Below are 19,575 nucleotides of genomic sequence, written 5' to 3'. Positions count from 1 at the left end.
GTTCATTGTTAAGCTCTCAATTAATCAAAACTGCAGTGTTAACAATATTGTTATGGAAACCTAGAACAGTGGCATAAAACAATCAATGACTTCCAATCCATTCAAATGACCTGAAAACAAAGAACATCAGAAATAATCTTGCTCAATTTGAAATTGTTGGTTCCACCCTCACCCTGAAGGCTTGACCACATAGCCTAAGCTGAGAATCAGTGTCGTTTTGAAGGAATGCTACAACTTCGGATTAGACCTTAATCCAAGAGCCTCCAGATCCTCACGTAAATGTAAAATATTATACGGCATTATTTGAAGAGCAAAGAAGTTCTTACCAACATCATTAAAATAGATTATCTGATAATTATTACGTGCCATTTGTGAGACTACTGAGTGCCACTTGGCTGTTGCCCACATTACAAAGTTGCTTCAAAGATTTAGCCAAAACTGATGGGAATCTAAACAAGCGGCACAGTGCCTCAGTGGTCAGCACTGCTGCCTCACAACACCAAGGACCTGGGTTCGATTCCAGCCTTAGACGACCGTCTGTGTGGAGTTTGCATATTCTCCTCGTGTCCACGTGGGTTTCCTACGGGTGCTTTCTTTCCCTCCCACAATCCAAAGATGTGCAGGCTAGGTGAATTGGTTATACTAAATTGCCCCTAGTGTTCAGGGATGTGTAGGTTAGGTGCATTAGTCAGGAGTCTGGACGGGTTACTCTTTGGAGGGTCGGTGTGGAATTGTTGTTGCTGAATGGCCTGTTTCTCCTGTCGGGAATCCTTAAAAAAAAAGTTAGAATCAAGGAGCAGGCGTGAAACAGTCCAGAATATTTGAAATTCAAATTGTGCAAGCTAGTACATAAACCTGGAATGTTAGCACATTACACTAGTCTTTGAGATGCTGCTCTGTAAGCTGCTTCAAGATGGCACAAATAGCGAATGATATTAGAAGGCAAACTTCACCTTGTAATGGATCACCTATTTACCAGACGTCCACTGGAAATGTACTTACTTTCTTCCTTTAAATGCAAGAAAACAGTAACCTGCACATTCCTATCATGAAATTAAATCCTGCCAATGAATTCTGCGTTACAAAATAAAGATGGTCCTGTATTGTTCAGAAGTTTCATCCTAAATTCATTGTAATGTTTGGGAGAAAACGACAATAATTGGAACACCTTCATGTTATTCCCACTCTTGCCAACCTGTAGAGTTAGGTTTATTTACTTTCTATTTGGTGTTTCTTTTCCTCTTCAGCATAACCGCTGCATTCCATCTGGCTTGGAGACCTACTACTCGGAGCAAGATTCTGCTTCTCGGGGAAGATTTTACACTGTCATCAACCACTACAACTTGGCTAAACAGACCATTTCACGCTCTGTATCACCCTGGTTGGCTGCACTTTCTGAAGAGAAAGCATTGGAGAAGGAAACTGAAGGTGCTGGCAAAACAGCTGAGTAAACTGCCAGGTCTGACCAGCGGTTCCTTGCCAAAATCACCACAGGAACCAACATTAGCTGCTTAATGTACAAGGCACTGACATTAGCAAGGTATGGAAGAGTTAATTTGGTCTAGTTCAGTTTTTCTTCCACTCCTGTTCATTTTGTTCATGTTATTTGTAAGTGTTAATGAAACTCTTTGCAAGATGGCATGCTTGTCTCATTTTGTTAGGACTTCAACTAGGAATGCTGTACTTTTATTAATCTCAGGTTGTGGATGTGAAAGTAAATAAGTAGAAAAGTCCTGCTCCACATACCAATTCTCTGGCTAGATCTTCTAAAAATGCAATTAAACTCTTACATTAATTATGCTTTTTTTTAGATAAAGGGCAAAGTCACCTCCAAAAACCCTGTATACTAGGTAATGGATACTTGATCATATGATATGTTAGATTAGCGAATTTCTCTTGTATTGTCAAATTAGCAAATACAGCAAAGTATATTACTATGGTTCTGTGTTAACTTATAATGTGAATTGTTTTTTCTTAGAATATGAAAGCAGTAAGAGATTTTATAAAACAAACCATTAGAATAAAATACTCCATTCTGTCTGATGCCAAGATGTTGATACAAACATTGCATCTAGCTGAAATTGAGTCCAGGGAATGGATAGGTTGGAGTCACTTATGGAATTGCAAATTTGGTAGCTGGATCATGGAGATGATATATTGTCTTATAACATACAAGTCTGTTTACAACAAACAGTGTTGAAACTATGTTTAAACAAAATGAAAGGCTACCATTGTCACAGTTTATTGACAGACAGCTAAGCAGAGCTCCTCTCTAGCACCCCCCACACACCCACCCCAGAATTTGTAAAGGCTGCATTCTGTTTTTGCTCCTCTGAGCCAACATGGTTTTACAGAGAAAGAATTATTTTGTCTAATTTCATACCGAAGATGAGATATTTTACACCAGTCACAAATTTTGAAGAAAATAATCAGCTTTTATATTTAAAAAAATTGTTTTAGATTAGTTTCTGCCATTCTGGGAAGATATCCCAAGCAGCTTTTTCCTGAAATGGGCATATATCTTGACTGCTCAGGATGTGAATGGCACTTTAAAACCTTTGCCCAGTAAGGGGCACAAGCATTAGAACCTACACTAAACATTTCTGCAATCAATGACAATAATTGGAGCCTGTTCTTTAGAAGCTGAATTTGTGTGGAAAAGCCAAACAAAGTGCAGTGCTTTTATGGAATAAGGATTATTTCAAACCGTCATTTTTAAAAAAATGAAATCTTTTACTGATAATAATGAAACACTGTCATCTATAGGCATTTTAAAAAAGTATTTTTCAGTCGTGCTTGTGTATAATGTTTTATTTAATTTATAGTTCATACACACAAATTTTAATTCTGAAACATAGCCAATATTTGTGTAATAGTTCCTTGGTTTGACATCTCTCCATCTCCCCTCAAGTTCAGGAGGAAGTAAGCACCTTATTTTATTTCTGCCACTGGTCAATTATCCAGTAACCAACTGGTCAAATTACCTTTAAAATTAAGAGGTGCAAATATTAAGTCAAAATGCCAGATGTGGACACTTGAAACCAATTTCTACAAAATCACTTTGGATGTTGAGAGAAAGACACAAAAGGATAAAGGAGGAAAAAAAGATGCACACATACAACAAATTAAAATGAGTGCCAAAACATCATGCTTTGTAAAACGTGTGCCATATTTGTCATTTAGTGTTTATGGTGTTATTTAAGTCCTGTTTGTACAGAACTTCATGTGTTTTATACATCTGAGCAAAAATGATACTTGTATTGGATGTAAAATGAAGCAATGAGGGTATAACCGATTCACTATTTAAAACAATAAAGTCAAGTAATATGACATCATCTGATTGCCGTATTTTTTTTCTGAGAGCGCAAATTTTTATCCAAGTGTAAAATGCTTTTTCAGTTTACAATCACAGTTGATAATGCAGAGTAATCTTGTAATAATGACATATATTCAGTTCTAAACTTATTTCAATTATACAAGATTATAATGGATAAAATATGCAAGATATGAATCTTGTTTATCAATCCTCTTATTACAGCATTCAATTGCATGTGAATCATTTAAACATAATCTGCTTTATTTCTCCTGATGCTTGTTTCCACATGCTCTCCAACACAACCAGTTTGGGCAAATTTGATTGTCACCACTTAAGCAGTAAAGTGGTGAATAGCATCATTCAACCATTATTGAACCCACCAATATTCATTACCATTCACATCAATTGTAATGAAACTAATGTGTGCTCTGTAATAATTGTGTGGGCAGTTCCCTCTACAATTTACTGTCCATGTGAAGATTGCCTAATCTAATCTTGTAGGAATACCATCCATTCTTTTAGTGAGTCATTTAATTGACCATAAAGGAAACAATGACTAAGATGATCTGGTGGTCACCAGAGCTTGACTCATGTAAACTATCTAACAAAGATCACTAGTGAGCAATCAGGAGCGTGAACCCTAAGTTAATTCTCTCCTCCCGAACAAAGAGTTGCTCAGGTTAATGCTGTTCCACTCTAGCCATTACTCATGCTGAGCTGAGCTAACTTTTCAGAGACTTGGAGGTTAAACAATGTGCCTTAATGGTCTGCCTTGATCTATTTGGAGTTTATAACCCTGTTATCCTCAAGATAAAACTCTGTTTCCTACTGTTAAACAAAGTGATCACAAAGGGATTTTCACAATCCCAGATTAATACTTTTATTAACAAATTATGATCAATATACTTGACTTAATTAATAAGCCAACAGTTCGCATTTATTTCATGCTGACCAACAATGTGCATCACATTGAAAGCACTGTATCCTTGGAACTCGAAATAAAGTACCAAGAACTGCAAAGTGAAAGCCTCCTGATGTTGTTTCTGTTCACAGGTTCATTTCAAGACTTTAGAATTACAAATCAACATCATTAGATATAAGAGCACAAGTAAAGATTATATCTGACATGGCTGCCTGTGAAAAAATGATCATACACCAGATTTCCAATATAAAATAAAATTTCTTTTAACATGTCAATTTAAGGTTGTTACTAAACTGACAACATAAACATGTTATATAAATAATATTACAATTCATTCTAAGTGCTTATTTTAGATGTCGTTCTGCTTGGTGCAAGTTAGTCTCCTGTGAACAAGTTCTATATTATTAACATCAATAAAGTCCTGTCATTGCAACACAATAAGGACCCTTGACCATCACCATCAGCTGTCATACCAATCCAAGAAAAGCAGAGAGAAGGAACACATCACCAGGAAGAAGAGAATCCACACACGAAATCCAGCATTATTTTTGATTGCCTGTTGGGACAAAAAAAATACATTACTTTGTCATCTGCAGGACTATTTTTTGAACTTTCACATACAACAATTCAATTTGCAGTAAATAATTCCAGCCGAAATGTTCAGATTAAGTATCAACTCATTTGTTAGTTACAATTCAGTTGCTTTCCTATTAAGCATTGTGATAACAGTGGAGGGAGATAATAGGATATTAAAGATAGGCTGGTTGGCTGAAATAAAGCAGGAAGAGGTGCCTAGAGTTTTCAACTGAACAAGGAACTGAGGGGCATCTGCTGTAGATTGGTAAGAGGGGTCAGTCACAGTCCCTCCCCCTTTCACTCTCACTTTTGTCATTGTTTGGATATGGAAATCAATCATTTGTCCATCCTTCCATCCTGGTCCTAATAATGCTGCCTCTGCAAGAAATAAAAGATTAAGCTATCCTTTGATTTCACCACCTTGGTCTCCCATCTGATTTGAAAAGGTAAGCAGTGCTTTGCTTTTCCTGTACTAATTACAAAGAATAATTTCCAATCAATGAAGGAGATGTAAGGGCATTGGAGGCCCAATGTTTGCTCTCAATGTTCTTGTGCAAGGGAATACTCCATACCTCGGACAGTTTTGGGACAAAATCCAATAAAATATGGAAATGATGGAACTGGTCTGAACTGGTCTTAACAGGAAACGTCAGTTTGGACCAATACCATCATTACCAAGTTTTACTAATTTGTTTTTCTTTTGCCAAGTAACATTTAAGAGGCATTTGAATGGGTTATATGAATAGGAAGGATTTGGAGGGATATGGGCTAGGTGCTGGCAGGTGGGACTAGATGGGGTTGGGATATCTGGTCGGCATGGACGGGTTGGACCGAAGGGTCTGTTTCCATGCTGTACATCTCTGACTCTAACAGTGTGATCCTCAGGCTTCATTTAGCAAACAGAGTTTGAATGATGTTTCCATCAGGGATTAATGCCCATAAATGTTGAGGGGGAAGAATTCCATGAATATTTATTATTACTTTTTAAAAAAAATTTCCAAACCTCAATTCTTTCTTAACTCCTCAACATGTACTAACCTGGCTCCTGAATAAGTCTGTGGCTCAGTACAACTGCTCAACAGTGACACTCCATGGCTACAGCCTGCAATTGCACACTGGTTCATCATTGTGAAACTAATACCGAAAAGCTAGAGGGGGATTTGTGATACAATACCTGTCCATATGGGTCAACTCGGGATGTGATGGTCACTGAGCTGTGTCCTAACATGTCTAAAATTGCGCATGAATAAAAATATAATGAAAAACCTTACCGCATGTACAAATGGTACTGCATATTAATGTCGACAGTTGTATTAATAATTTCCCCATTAGATTACCTTAATTCTACTTCACAACGAACTTGTAATTAGGTTGTTACAACTCAGCAAGTCCAGTATAAAAAAGGAATAGAAAATGAAGCACATGGAGATTTGAGGTCCAAATATATTCTTTATGGATATTGGACTTATGAGAAAAATCATGAAGAAAGAATTAGAATTTTTAGCTGGGGCTTGGACCAAATAGTTATATGAAGAGAAGCAAAAATATCATTGACATTTGATGATGTGAAATTCAATGAAGTAAAGCACTTATCTGCCAAATTCTAACCTCAAAGTGAGACCTAATCAAAGTAATCCTTAAATAACAAAGAGGTGAATAGTGGCTAAAAATCTGAAATTTATCACGTGCTATTGAATGGTCAGCTATTTACAATCTGAAAAGCCTTTCATCCTCATCAGAGTTGCAATGGAAATGAAAAATGGCTGCCACCACACCTGGGCTGGGCAAAGTCCTTTCTCATGTCTGAGGAAGTGGGCTCTCCTTGTGAGCATGTGGCGCCCTTCAGTGCACAATTGCATTCAACACAGTACTAACGTAAGATGTCTCTAGTTACAGGATTGCATACGAACTACATTCAGTGACGAATTATGTCAAATACAAGTCCTGGCCGCAAACAATCTTGACCATGCCATTAGTCATTGCAAACTGATTAACAGTTAGATCTGTGAATCAGATGTGATTACAGGAAACATTTAAAGGGTTACCTGCAGTGCACAATTCACAAGATAACCTAATGTCATAGAATCATAGAGATGTACAGCATGGAAACAGACCCTTTGGTCCAACTCATCCATGCCAACCAGATATCCGAACCTAATCTAGTCCCATTCGCCATCACTTGGCCCATATCCCTCTAAACCCTTCCTATTCATATACCCATCCAGGTGCCTTTTAAATGCTGTGGAGGAGCTGGTGTTGGACTGGGGTGGACAAAGTCAAAAATCACAACACCAGGTTACTGTCCAACAGGTTTATTTTGAAGTACAAACATTTGGAGCGGTGCTCCTTCGTCAGGTTGCTAGCAGGGCAGGATCATAGGACACAGAATTTATAGTAAAAGATCAAAGTGTCATACAAATTATGTGATGCATTGAACAAATCTAGATTGCTGTGAAGTCTTTAATCACTTAGAATGGGTTGCAGGTTTCAATTCATTAATATGTAAATCCATAACTTCTTTCAAGTCACATTCTCGAGATAACTTAAGGTTTTATATTAAAAAAAAGTAACATCTCAGCTCAGACAGTGCATTAAAAGTGTGAGGTTAGAGTCTGTTTCAAAATCTCATTGTACTCTTAAGTAACCTTCTTCGCTGTCCACTACAGCTCCAACTTTGGTGCCATTAGCAAACTTACTAACTATACCTCCTATGCTCACATCCAAATAATTTATAATAAAAAGACAAAAGGCAGTGGATCCAGCACCAATCCTTGTGGCACACTGCTGGTCACAGGCCTCCAGTCTGAAAGGCCACCCTCCACCATCACCCTGACTTCTACCTTTGAACCAGTTCTGTATCCAAATGGTTAGTTTTCCCTGTATTCCATGTGACCTAACCTTGTTCACCAGTCTACCATGAGGAACCTTGTTGAATGCCTTACTGAACTCCATATAGATCATGTCCATTGCTCTGCTCTCATCAATCCTCTTTGCTACTTATTCAAAAAACTCAATCAGATTTGTGAGACATGATTTCCCACGCACAAAGCCATGTTGACTATCCCTAATCAGTCCTTGCCTTTCCAAACACATGTACATCCTGTCCCTCAGGATTCTCTCCAACAACTTGCCCACAACCGACATCAAGCTCACTGGTCTTTAGTTCCCTGGCTTGTCCTTACCACCTTTCTTAAACAGTGGCACCACATTAGCCAACCTCCAGTCTTCTGGCACCTCACCTGTGACTATTGAAGATACAAATATCTCAACAAGGGGCCCAGTAATCACTTCCCTCGCTTCCCATAGAGTTCGAGAGTACACTTGAACAGCTTCTGGGGATTTATCCATTTTTATGTATTTTAAGATATCCAGCAGCACCTCCTCTGTAATAAGGATATTTTTTCAAGATGTTACCATCTATTTCCCTACATTATATATTTTCCCTGTCCCTCTCCACAGTAAACATTGATGCAAAATACTCATTTAGTATCTCCCCCATCTCCTACGGCTTCACACAAGGGCTGCCTTGCTGATCTTCGAGGGGTTCTATTCTCTCCCTAGTTACCCTTTAGTCCTTAATGTATTTATAAAATCCCTTTGGATTCTCCTTAATTCTATTTGCCAAAGCTATCTCAATGTCCCCTTTTTGCCATCTTGATTTCCCTCTTAAGTATACTCCTACTGCCTTTATAGTCTAAGGATTCACTCAATCTCTGCTGTCTATATCTGACATATTCTTCCCTTCTTTTTCTTAATCAAAACTTCAATTTCTTTAGTCATCCAGCATTGCCTTTCACCCTTATAGGAATATACCGTCTCTGGACTCTTGTTTTCTTATTTTTGAAGGCTTCCTATTTTCCAGCCGTCTCTTTACCTGTGAACATCTGCCGCCAATCAGCTTATGAAAGTTCTTGCCTAATCCCGTCAAAATTAGCATTCCTCCTATTTAGAACTTCAACTTTTAGATCTGGTCTATCCTTTTCCATCACTATTTTAAAACTAATAGAATTATGGTTGCTGGCTCCAAAGTGCTCCCCCACTGACACCTCAGTCACCTGCCCTGCCTTATTTCCCCAAGTGTAGGTCAAGTTTTGCACCTTCTCTCGTAGGTACATCCATATACTGAATCAGAAACCTTTCTTGTACACACAACAAATTCCTCTCCTTCCAGACAGAACCTAATTGACACTTGGTTGTTGCATGGAGCGATTATTGATTGACAGGGAATTGGTTGTTACTTAAATGTCAAGCATCCCGTGTTTGCTCCCAGAAGCAAATGTGGTGCTTTTGTTTGTTATTTCTTCTCCTTTGCTGTTTCATAAAGGTTAACATTCTCAACTGTTTGAAAGTGTCACATCATGTGACGCTCCCACATCGAACAATGGCAAGGTATTATACAGTGCTGGGCATTAGGGAAAGAGAGGCAATTCTTCCAACAAGGTTCTAATATGATATGGTACTAAAGACTAGTAGCCTCTGGAGAAAGATTCTTGTAACCGCAGTTACTATGACAGTTGAGTAGACTGGTGATTATATAAACTGGTAATGTGTTTATAATTATCAGAGTTTATTTGCAACAAAGCATCGTCTGTGCCACCTATGTGCTTTCAGAAGCTTATAATTTCTGTTTCCTTTCTACTACATGTGCAGTGAAGAGATATTCATCATGGGCAGTGTTTGACCAGGTGCACAGCTAGGCTCTATGTATGGTGCCAGTGGTATCATCCCGGAAGGTCCCAAAGGCACTGGTAAGTGCAAGGTAGTGCAACAGTGGCACCATAGAAGCATATGCATACAAAGTGAGGTGAATAGCAGAGGATTACTTGAGGACATTCACTGGACCTCACAAAGAGTAAGCCTTATGAAATAATCCGAAATCGATACTTGGCCAATTTTTGCTAAGATTCAGCCTATAGTTCCTTTCAGGCATTAAGGATCACAAGCTCCAACAACCCCTGGGTATCATGCCCTCTATATCTCTCTGAACTCATTGTTTTTTCCACTCTCACAAGTTGGAGCATATTAACCATCTCCTTCCAATCTTTTCCTCACTGACACTGAATGATCTACCCTTCGCAAAGGGACCAGTTTTATCCCAATGGCATGATGTTGCACTCATATATTAGACCTGCTTACCAAGTGGGTGCTGTTGTTGTCTGTTGAACCGACCTCTAATGTGCAACGGTGGAACACCAACCCTCAGACACTTTCTTTTACCACCTCCTGCACAATGACCTTGCCAGTAAACATTAAGACACTGTTTCCAGAAAAGACACTGACCTTAGCTACTCCAGTGAGATTCCCTCCATGGCTTCTCACCTCCTATTCTCCACTCCCATTCAGCTTGTCTCTACCTTCTTCCCAAGATAAACTGGACTGCCTCATTGGAACTATTATTTCAGTCTGTTTCCATTCCAGTGAAATGATTTTTTTCTTCCCTGACTCTTGTCTTTTATCCCCTTCTGTCTTTCCTTACCTACTTCCACTTCTGAGGGACCCTGGCACTTTAAATGTTTCTAATTTGCTGGTCCAATCTCTCTACACTCCATCATGATGGCCTGATAGCTCTCCAATTCTTCTTTGAAACAATGCCCATTAACTGCCACCTTGTCCACCTGGCTGAACTTGTTCTCTCATGAATGATTTCTCCTTTAACTCATGTCATTACCTCTAAATAAAGTGATCGAATGGGGCCTAACTGTACCTGTTTTTTGATGGGGTATGTGGAATATTCTTTGACCCAGACCTGCTTGGGCTCCTTCCCTCAACTCTTTCTCCAGTACACTGATTTTGGTTCTGGTGTTGTGCCCTGCTTGTCCTGAATTGGAAAATTTGCTTCCAATTTCTACCTTCCTCAGTTTCACCTGGTTTATCTCTGACTCCTCCCTATCCTTGACTTCTTGGTCTCCATTTCTCAGGATGAGCTATAAACTAATATTCATTAACTGACTCTCCATTGTTTTTCAGACTGGAGGTCTGTGACCAGTGGAGTGCCACAAGGATCGATGCTGGGTCCACTACTTTTTCATCATTTATATAAATGATTTAGCTGTGAGCATAAGAGGTATAGTTAGTAAGTTTGCAGGTGACACCAAAATTGGAGGTGTAGTGGACAGCAAAGAAGGTTACCTCAGATTACAAAGGGACCTTGATCAGATGGGCCAATAGGCTGAGAAGTGGCAGATGGAGTTTAATGGTAAGGTCCTAGGGAGTGTTGCTGAACAAAGAGACCTTGGAGTGCAGGTTCATAGCTCCTTGAAAGTGGAGTCGCAGATAGATAGGATAGTGAAGGCGGCATTTGGTATGCTTTCCTTTATTGGTCAGAGTATTGAATACAGGAGTTGGGAGGTCGTGTCGAGGCTGTACAGGACATTAGTTAGGGCACTGTTGGAATCTTGTGTGCAGTGCTGGTCTTCTTCCTATCGGAAAGATGTTGTGAAACTTGAAAGGGTTCAGAAAATATTTACAAGGATGTTGCCAGGGTTGGAGGATTTGAGCGAAAGGGAGAGGCTGAACAGGGTGGAGCTGTTTTCCCTGGAGTGTCTGAGGCTGAGGGGTGACCTTATAGAGGTTTATAAAATCATGACGGGCATGGATAGGATAATAGACAAAGTCTTTTCCCTCGGGTGGGGGAGTCCAAAACTAAAGGGCACAGGTTTAAGGAGAGAAGGGAAAGATATAAAAGAGACTTAAGGGACAACTTTTTCATGCAGAGGGTGGTACATGTATGGAACGGACTGCCAGAGGGAGTGGTGGAGGTTAATACAATTGCAACATTTAAAAGGCATCTGGAAGGGTATATGAATAGGAAGGATTTGGAGGGATATGAGCCAGGTGCTGGCAGGTGGGACTAGGTTGGGTTGGGATATCTGGTCAGCATGGACGAGTTGGACCGAAGGGTCTGTTTCTGTGTTGTACATCTCTCTGACTCTATGACTCATTGACTCTCACAGCTACTTCCACTACACTTCCTTATTCCATACATCCTGTAAGAATTCCATTCCATTCCTTCCCAGAACTATGACTGAGCACTCCCAGGCCATGCTAACCAGCAACCAGATTCAGTTACTTTCTGCCACGTGCACTGTCATGCTATGTTCCCTCTAATCTTTTTCCCACCACTATGCGAGGTTGTCTGAGGGCCAAGCATAGCAGCAGCTTGTGGGACTGGGAGTCAATGCATCAATCGACATGTGCAGTCCCTCCAAGCCAAGATTATTGCTGTAATTCAGCCACAAAACCTGTCCTCCCCACATTTCCCCGTTCAGTATTCCAATGGGACCATTAACTCCATGATACTCTGGCCCACTCCTTAATGAATGCCTACACAGGATGTTTGCATGCAAATGTAGGAGATGTAAGACTTTTTCTGGCTCTGTCCTTGTCCTGCTGCACTGTTCCAGTGAAGCTCAACCTAATTTTGAGGAACAGAACCTTAGCCTTTGATTAGGCAATTTAGGACTCAATATTGAATTTAGGAATTCCAGAATGCAATCTCTTATTCCCCCACTTGTTTCCTTTTCTTTGCATATTTCAATGTTTTTCACTTTCAGTCAACAGTACATATAGAGGCATCTTTTGTTTCTTTGTCTGTTTCCTTTGGCCGTGCAAGGTTAATGGTTTTGCTATGTAATCTCACCTATTGTTCATCTGATCAGGAATCTTCCTTTGTTTTGTCCAACCTGTGCATTGCTCAAAGGCTCTCACATTTCTAACCGCTCCCATTTTTGATGAAAGCTCATGGAAATGAAACATTAACTCTGTTCTGTCCCTACAAATGCTACCTGATCTGCTGAGCATTTCCAACATTTTCTGTTCTTTCATTTCTTCAGGCAACAAAAATACATATCTCTGGTACTGTTCTCATAAATCTTCTGCATTCTCTAAGGCCTTTAACTTTCTTCCCTTAAAAGGTTAATTATAGATTACAGATTATAATTATTAAAATAAATTCACTGACACTTCTCCCTGGATCAGACAGAACTACCAATTATCTCTGACCAATTTTTATAGATGCACCATAGAGAGCATTCTATCCAGGTGCATCATGGCTTAGTATGGCAACTGCTCTGCCCAGGACCGGAAAAAACTACAGAGAGTTGTGAACATAGCTGAGAACATCATGCAAGCCAACCTTCCATCTATTGACTCCATTTATACTTCTTGCTGACTCAGGATGGCAGCTAACATTATCAAAGACGCCTCCCTCCCCGGTTATAATCTCTTCCATCGGGCAGAAGATACAAAAGCTTAAACACACTAACAGAATCAAGAACAGCTTCTTCTCCACTGTTATCAGACTTCTGAATGGACCTTTCAAATTTTAAAATTTAAACGTTGATCTCTCCCTTAGTGCACTCTCTCTGCAGCCATAACATTGTATTCTTCTCTCTGTTCTATTGTCCTTATACAATTTGTGTAGTATGATCTGCCTGTACTGCACGCAAACATAGCTTTCACTGTACATTGCTCCATGTGACAATAATAAATCAAATCAAATCAAATACAACAGAGCTAAAAGTCAAATCTCTGCTGGGTATATATTGATCAAGGAGAGTTAAACTAAGGAACTTTGGACGTTATTAATTCTGGTGAAATAATAGCAATCTTCAGAAAGGAACAGAATTACCTCAAAGTTCTTTCACGATAATAAAATCTATAATTGCACATGACAGTTGTGCAGTGGCAATGTTGCTGGAGTAGCCATCTGAAGACCCAGGTTAATGTTCAAGGGACATGGGTTCAAATCGTATCATTACAGCTGGTAGAACTTCAAACTTAATGTAAAAATCTCAATAACACTGGTTTGTATTAATGACAGTTTTTAGAAATAATTTTGCAGAAATGAATCGTACAGTGAGAGCTGCAAAATTGACATTTGTCAACCAGCAATAGCTGTTACCTCTCTGATGTCTTCATTCCCCTCTTTAACATTCTCAGTTGTACCCACAACGAGCTCATGAATGCTGTCAATCTCTTTCTCCTGCCAAGGAAGAAGAAAGAAGTCACCATTTGTAATTATTACATGACAAAATATCACATGATGGCAATAATTTCCATTTCAGTAACATGCAATATTACAGCAGCCAGCAACGTTCAAACCTTCACATCGCTGTACAAGAACGTGACAAATCTAAAATTAATTATGATGTATCTGGTATTAAAATTACTGTGGTGCAGAGATATCATTTATTTTCAAGGATATAAAATGCCTATTATTTCAAAATATTTATTACACATTCATTGTAAATGCAATTTTTCATATGGGTTTCTATATATAAAAATGCAAATTTTGAAAGCAAGTTCAGGAACTAGCTGTTTTTATGGATTCAACAAAACCAGCAAGTGAGCAAAATATTGAAAAACAAAATCCATTATAAGCATCCTTAAAAATGCTCCAGTCATTTTATAGCAAAATTAATTGTACCAATGTTTTAAACTACAAGAAGGGTAAAGGTGAATTTTAATCAATATTAAGTTGATAAATCTATAAAAATGGCATGGAGCACAATAAATATATCCCCATTAGATGAAAGAAGACCCAGAATAACAATTTATGTCTGACAGCAGCTCTCCATCACTCAAAAATCTGATTTGAAAAACATCACTGCACAGCTAAAACCCTGGTTGTCAATTTTTTTTATTCCTGTTAAAATGCACTGTTGCATCTAAATTTTAAATGGTGCAATTTCAATTGTTTCCAACTGGAGTGAGAAATTAAATGTGAAGACCCCAGTTTCATTACATCACAACAAGTGCCTAGGAAATAAACATAACTAATAGCAATGAGTTGTTGTACAAGCATTACTTGGCTTCAAGCACATTTAAATTAATTCTGATTGACTTTACTTAATAGATGGTAAAGAAAAGATGTGATTGAATTTGATCAATGCATTCAAATTTAGTGAATTCACCTGTGTTGTCCAGAATAAATTAGTTTAGTGTGATAGTTATTACAACATAGTGTGAACCTTAACTCACCTGTTGAAGAACTTTGTCTGTAAAAATTTCTTGAAGCCTGGAGATTTCAACCACTTTTCCTTCAATTTGCCTATTTTTAGATTTAAAACAAAAGAGTTTATTTTGTGCTGAGTAAAAGGCAGCAACAGAAAACTCATTTATCTTTTGCTTGATTTGGGTTCAGGAGTTTGGGCTGATACATTTTGTTTTCATCTGAAATGAGTAACAAACAGATAATGACAATTTGGTGTTTTTAAAATAAGACATAATTCTTCTCCTGAAATCCCCATAACCAAAACAGATAATATTGTACCAAGTCTCTTTTATATTCTTACTGCATATCACAGTAAATAATTCTAATTGGATTCTCATTAAGTGTCACAATTGAGAGTGTATCCTATTTAAACAACAGACAGCCTCCTGTACTTTTTGATTTTATTTCTGATTTCCAGAATTTGCTGGTTTCCTGTTTAGATCTTTGAACAATGGAGTCAGAGGTTAAGCTTTTGTTTTAGTTGAAGTTATTTTCAGTACTGGAATAGCTTGGGCATTACAACTTCGAAAATAAATCTTCTAAAACAATAACATGACAATATGTTTTAGCCCCAAACTCATGAGATTATAGTAGATTTTCACTTACTTTTTCCATTCAAAGCTTCCTGTGGATTTTCTAAATGCTACATTGACAGACACCTAAATCGGTATCTGCTGAAGATTAACACTATTTTCTTTGCATCCATACTAGGATTTCTTTTTAATCATTTATTTCCAGGTCGAACACTATGCTGGTAAATCCACATTCTTTCCCATCCCTATGTGCCCTCAATTAGTGGTGATGAAACTTGTTGACTCTAGCAGTGTTTGGGATGATGGTTTTTCCTGTCACACGCAACATCGATTGTTCTGCAAAGTTTTGATGGACTGAAGATAAACTACTAAATAAAGGTAAACTCTTTAGCTAGAGATGTAAAATTGGATTCAGACTGATCAAGCCTGTTTTGCAAAAGAGATTTTCATCACATCTCTGTTGGTTAGAATCAATCCATGTTCTCAGAGGTGAGAGAACAGAAAATCTATCTATGAAAACCTTGGTACTTTTCTGATGCTAAGATCTTACTTATCACTTCCCCAACCTCCTAGTTTTGAAGAAATGTTGATTTACTCTTTATCAATGCCCTGTTGCATCTTTTTGAGGTCTGTTTTATGAATGTTAATAATTCTAATTTTTGCTCATACATGAGTCCCTCTTCAACTGATCACAGCCAGAACAGCAACATGCAGCCTGAACAAATAGCTTTTGAATTCTGCAGTTCTCATTTAATATACTGGCAGCAATACTCTGGGACTGACAAAACAAATACCATAAACAAAGCTTCAGATCAGATCTAAGGGCAGAGTCTCAAAAATAATCACTTGCAAGCTGTCCAAAAATGCTGGCAGTGCATTCACACCGAGACTTCCATTCCAACTCACGGCACTAAGCCTTTCATCTTAGATTAAGTTATGCTACCTCTGACCTCTGAACAGTGCCCAAATTTAAAACAGCTGTTGTTCTTTTTAGGTAGAGAGAAGAATATAAAGTAAATAACTAAAATAGCTATTTCTCAGAAGGCACAAGAGACAGAAAATTGGAAATGTTCTGAAGCGATACTGGCTACCTTGAACACACAAAAATAGGCAATGAAAAAGGTCAAAGGCCTTCACGTCCACAATTGAGCCTCATCTACAATATCATGAATTCCAGACCATTTATTTATTTTCCTGAGGGAGGTAACTGAGAATATGCATGAGCTATTGGAAACCTGTGAAATTTCTCTTGAACCCCAAGGTAATATGGTAAAATTCCTAGTTATTAATCCAATATTAAAATACATGAAATTTGATGCAGGCCAGTATCATTCTGCTGGGATATCCATAGCTCTTGCTGCGCAGTGTTCATTTTATTCATTTAAAGTTAAAAATCACACAACACCAGGTTATAGTCCAACAGGTTTAATTGGAAGCACACTAGCTTTCGGAGCGACGCTCCTTCATCAGGTGATTGTGGAGGGCTCGATCGTAACACAGAATTTATAGCAAAAATTTACAGTGTGATGTAACTGAAATTATACATTGAAGAATTGATTGTCTGTTAAGCCTTTCATCTGTTAGAATACATTGATAGTTTCACTTCTTTCATGTGTAAATCCGAATCATTTTATTCATGGTAGCATGTGATTTTCTGATTCTGCACATGTCTTTCTGTCCGTTAATCCTCAGCAGATACAGATTTAGGTGTCTGTCAATGAGTCTATTGAATAGAAGTGTCATTGCTTTTGCAATGACACTTATATATCAAAGATCCACAACTAAGAGGAGAGATTCTTTTAATCTGTCTCAACTGAAACAGATTAATTTGTCTACTTCTGTTTGCTGGTTCTGCAGTAGAGGCCCCAAATTCACAAATTGTTGAAAATGGAGCAAAGTAGTGAGTATGGTCTAATGATGGGCCTATGCACATGGATCAGGAACCATGTTCAATTAGTCCCCCATGTCTAAATAATATGAGGTAAGTAGCAACCAGAATACACTAGCTCTTTATTGGCATGGGTGACTGGACAGGGGATGTCACTGATGTAAATTACAAGAGACCAGGGGCAGGGAATGCACTGCAACTGCTATTAGCTTTATTTAAACACCAGTTTAAAACATTGGAAGAGCTCCCTTTTGATCAGTTATAGCTTTGGAGATACTGGTGAAGGTTGGTAGGAGCTGAAACCTCACCCCTCTCCCTGTCTAGATGAAGAATCGCAGTTAGCCCCCTGGCAAAAGTGGATCAAAATGTCAGAGCAGACCACTGCCAGAAGCTTTGTTCGAAGGATGTGGATGCAATGCAGAAAAACGTTCAATGACCCCAAGAGGAACTTAAGGTATGATGCCTAATTCATATTCCACACTGCAAAGTGCGTTAGCCTGCAGAACTGTAACTTCAGTACTCACAACTATCCCCTCCCTATTTCTCACCAGTCTCCTCCAATTATTGCAGCACACTTCACTCTACCTCACTCTGCAGCTATTACATTACCATGCATCTGCTAGCCTCATCAACACTTCCATCACTGCTTCACACGATGGCTACCTTTCCACACACTATTAATCTACTCTGAAATGCATGTCACCAAAACATTTCAGCAGACAGATACTAACTCATTGTCTTCGGTCTTGCAAGGAAAATTGGCATTGAACATCAGGAAGCCACAGTAAGAGGCCAAGCATTCATATACATTCTGTCCACACTAAGAGACTATCACATACATTGCAGGCAGTGTGCATTTCAGGAATATGGTTTCTTCCAGAGGGATCTTAGCTAAATCACTCTTTCCCTTCTCAATAAAATTTCATCCTCACCTAACGTGCAAGAAAAAGACTGCAGCTTTTGCTGGTCACTCATCTCTTTCTGCTTAGCCTTGTCAGAGCAAAACTGCAACTTATATTCATTTCACACCTTTAATCTAAGGCACAAGCTGAGGAAAATTAGACACTGAGCCACATAGGTAGTATTAAGACAGATGGTCAAAAGCTTGATCAGAGGCTTTAAGGCCTGTAGGCACTATAAAAGAAGATTAGGGACAGGATACAAGAGCTCAGAGCTTAGGTGGCTGAAGGCATAATCTCTCGCGAATGGGGCATTAAAATGGGTGTGAATAAGAGGTATGAAATAGAAAACAGCAGATTTAAAAACAAATCAGAAAGATAGCAAGGGGCAAAGCCATGAAGAGACTTGAAACCAAGAATGAGAATTTTAAATCTGAGGCATTGTTTGACTGGGGGTCTAAGTAGATTATCAACCACAAGGGCATACATAAACGGGACTTGGTGCAAGAAACACAAGAGTTTTGACCTCAAGTTTTCAAAGGATAGAATGTGGATCACTCACTCATTTAGGCTGAGAGGCTGACAGCTGACTAAGTTCAGAATCTAGAGCAGAGACATCTTGATTGGGAAACTCTGAGTACAAGCATGCACTGGCAGACAGATAGGACTATTTAGTGTCTATACTATTTAAAATGCCCTGCATTGTTTATGGGACCAGCAAATGATGAGTTAAAACATTTTTTTGCTGAGCATGGGATATATCGTGCAAGGGAGCCTGAGGCAAGTATATCCCCACAGACAAGGAGAGTGATGGAATGTGAGAGTCATTCAGCCCTCCCTGAATAGTCTGGAATACGTTAAAATGGTCACTTGTATTTACAAGGAATGGGAAGGGTTTTTGAGAGCAATATAACTATGGCAATTGGATATTTGGAGAGAGTGAGGAGGGCTAAGTGCACCTTGCTGGGGTTACATTATTCTGCTGTCACTATGTATCTTTGTTTAAATAGGATTTAAAGATGTTATGCATGGAATGTAGAGATCAAAGTTTAGCATAGTATTGCAATGTTCACGAATCAGTTTATACCAGCTGGAATTGTGAAATATGGTATGTCAATGTAAACCTAATCCTACACTGTTACACACCAATGGGTTCAATACACACATTTATAAAAATATATTTTTATGATTTATGGTATTTAAAGTAACAAGAAAAATTTGAATGACTAAACAGTTCAACACCCAGGATAACACTGCAGGATAACCTCATACCCTGATGCAAAGAAGGGCATGTAAGACTTCTATACGTATAGAACGCTTGGCTATAAACCATAAATGTCAATGTAAATCCATGTCCAATTTATGTGGGGTCCTCATGCACAATATCCAAATTGCACAGTCAACCATGGATTGACTTGTCAGCACCATGAACGCTATATTCAGACCC

General features: G+C 38.6%; 2 protein-coding genes across 4 annotated transcripts in view; one reads left to right on the top strand and one right to left on the bottom strand.

The window, feature by feature from the left end:
- The window catches only part of LOC122539423 (neuronal vesicle trafficking-associated protein 1-like), a 59,570-nt gene extending 57,261 nt beyond the window's left edge, over positions 1-2,309 (top strand). For both annotated transcript variants that reach the window (XM_043674247.1, XM_043674248.1), the window contains exon 5: positions 1,248-2,309. In XM_043674247.1, the coding sequence (XP_043530182.1) occupies positions 1,248-1,451 (204 nt within the window). In that variant the 3' untranslated portion in view covers positions 1,452-2,309. The remainder of the gene's footprint in view (positions 1-1,247) is intronic.
- Positions 2,310-4,231: 1,922 nt separating this feature from the next.
- stx18 (syntaxin 18) overlaps positions 4,232-19,575 on the bottom strand; it is a 158,439-nt gene continuing 143,095 nt past the window's right edge. For both annotated transcript variants that reach the window (XM_043674246.1, XM_043674245.1), the window contains 3 exons: positions 14,796-14,865; positions 13,717-13,797; positions 4,232-4,794 (listed from right to left, as the gene is read on the bottom strand). In XM_043674246.1, coding sequence (XP_043530181.1) covers positions 4,743-4,794; positions 13,717-13,797; positions 14,796-14,865 — 203 coding nt within the window. In that variant the 3' untranslated portion in view covers positions 4,232-4,742. The remainder of the gene's footprint in view (positions 4,795-13,716; positions 13,798-14,795; positions 14,866-19,575) is intronic.

Source organism: Chiloscyllium plagiosum, chromosome 32 (genome assembly GCF_004010195.1).
Source record: "Chiloscyllium plagiosum isolate BGI_BamShark_2017 chromosome 32, ASM401019v2, whole genome shotgun sequence".
NCBI classification, from domain to species: Eukaryota; Metazoa; Chordata; class Chondrichthyes; order Orectolobiformes; family Hemiscylliidae; genus Chiloscyllium; species Chiloscyllium plagiosum.
The sequence above is the reverse complement of the archived record's forward strand: the minus strand, read 5'-3'. Positions and strand labels throughout refer to the sequence as shown.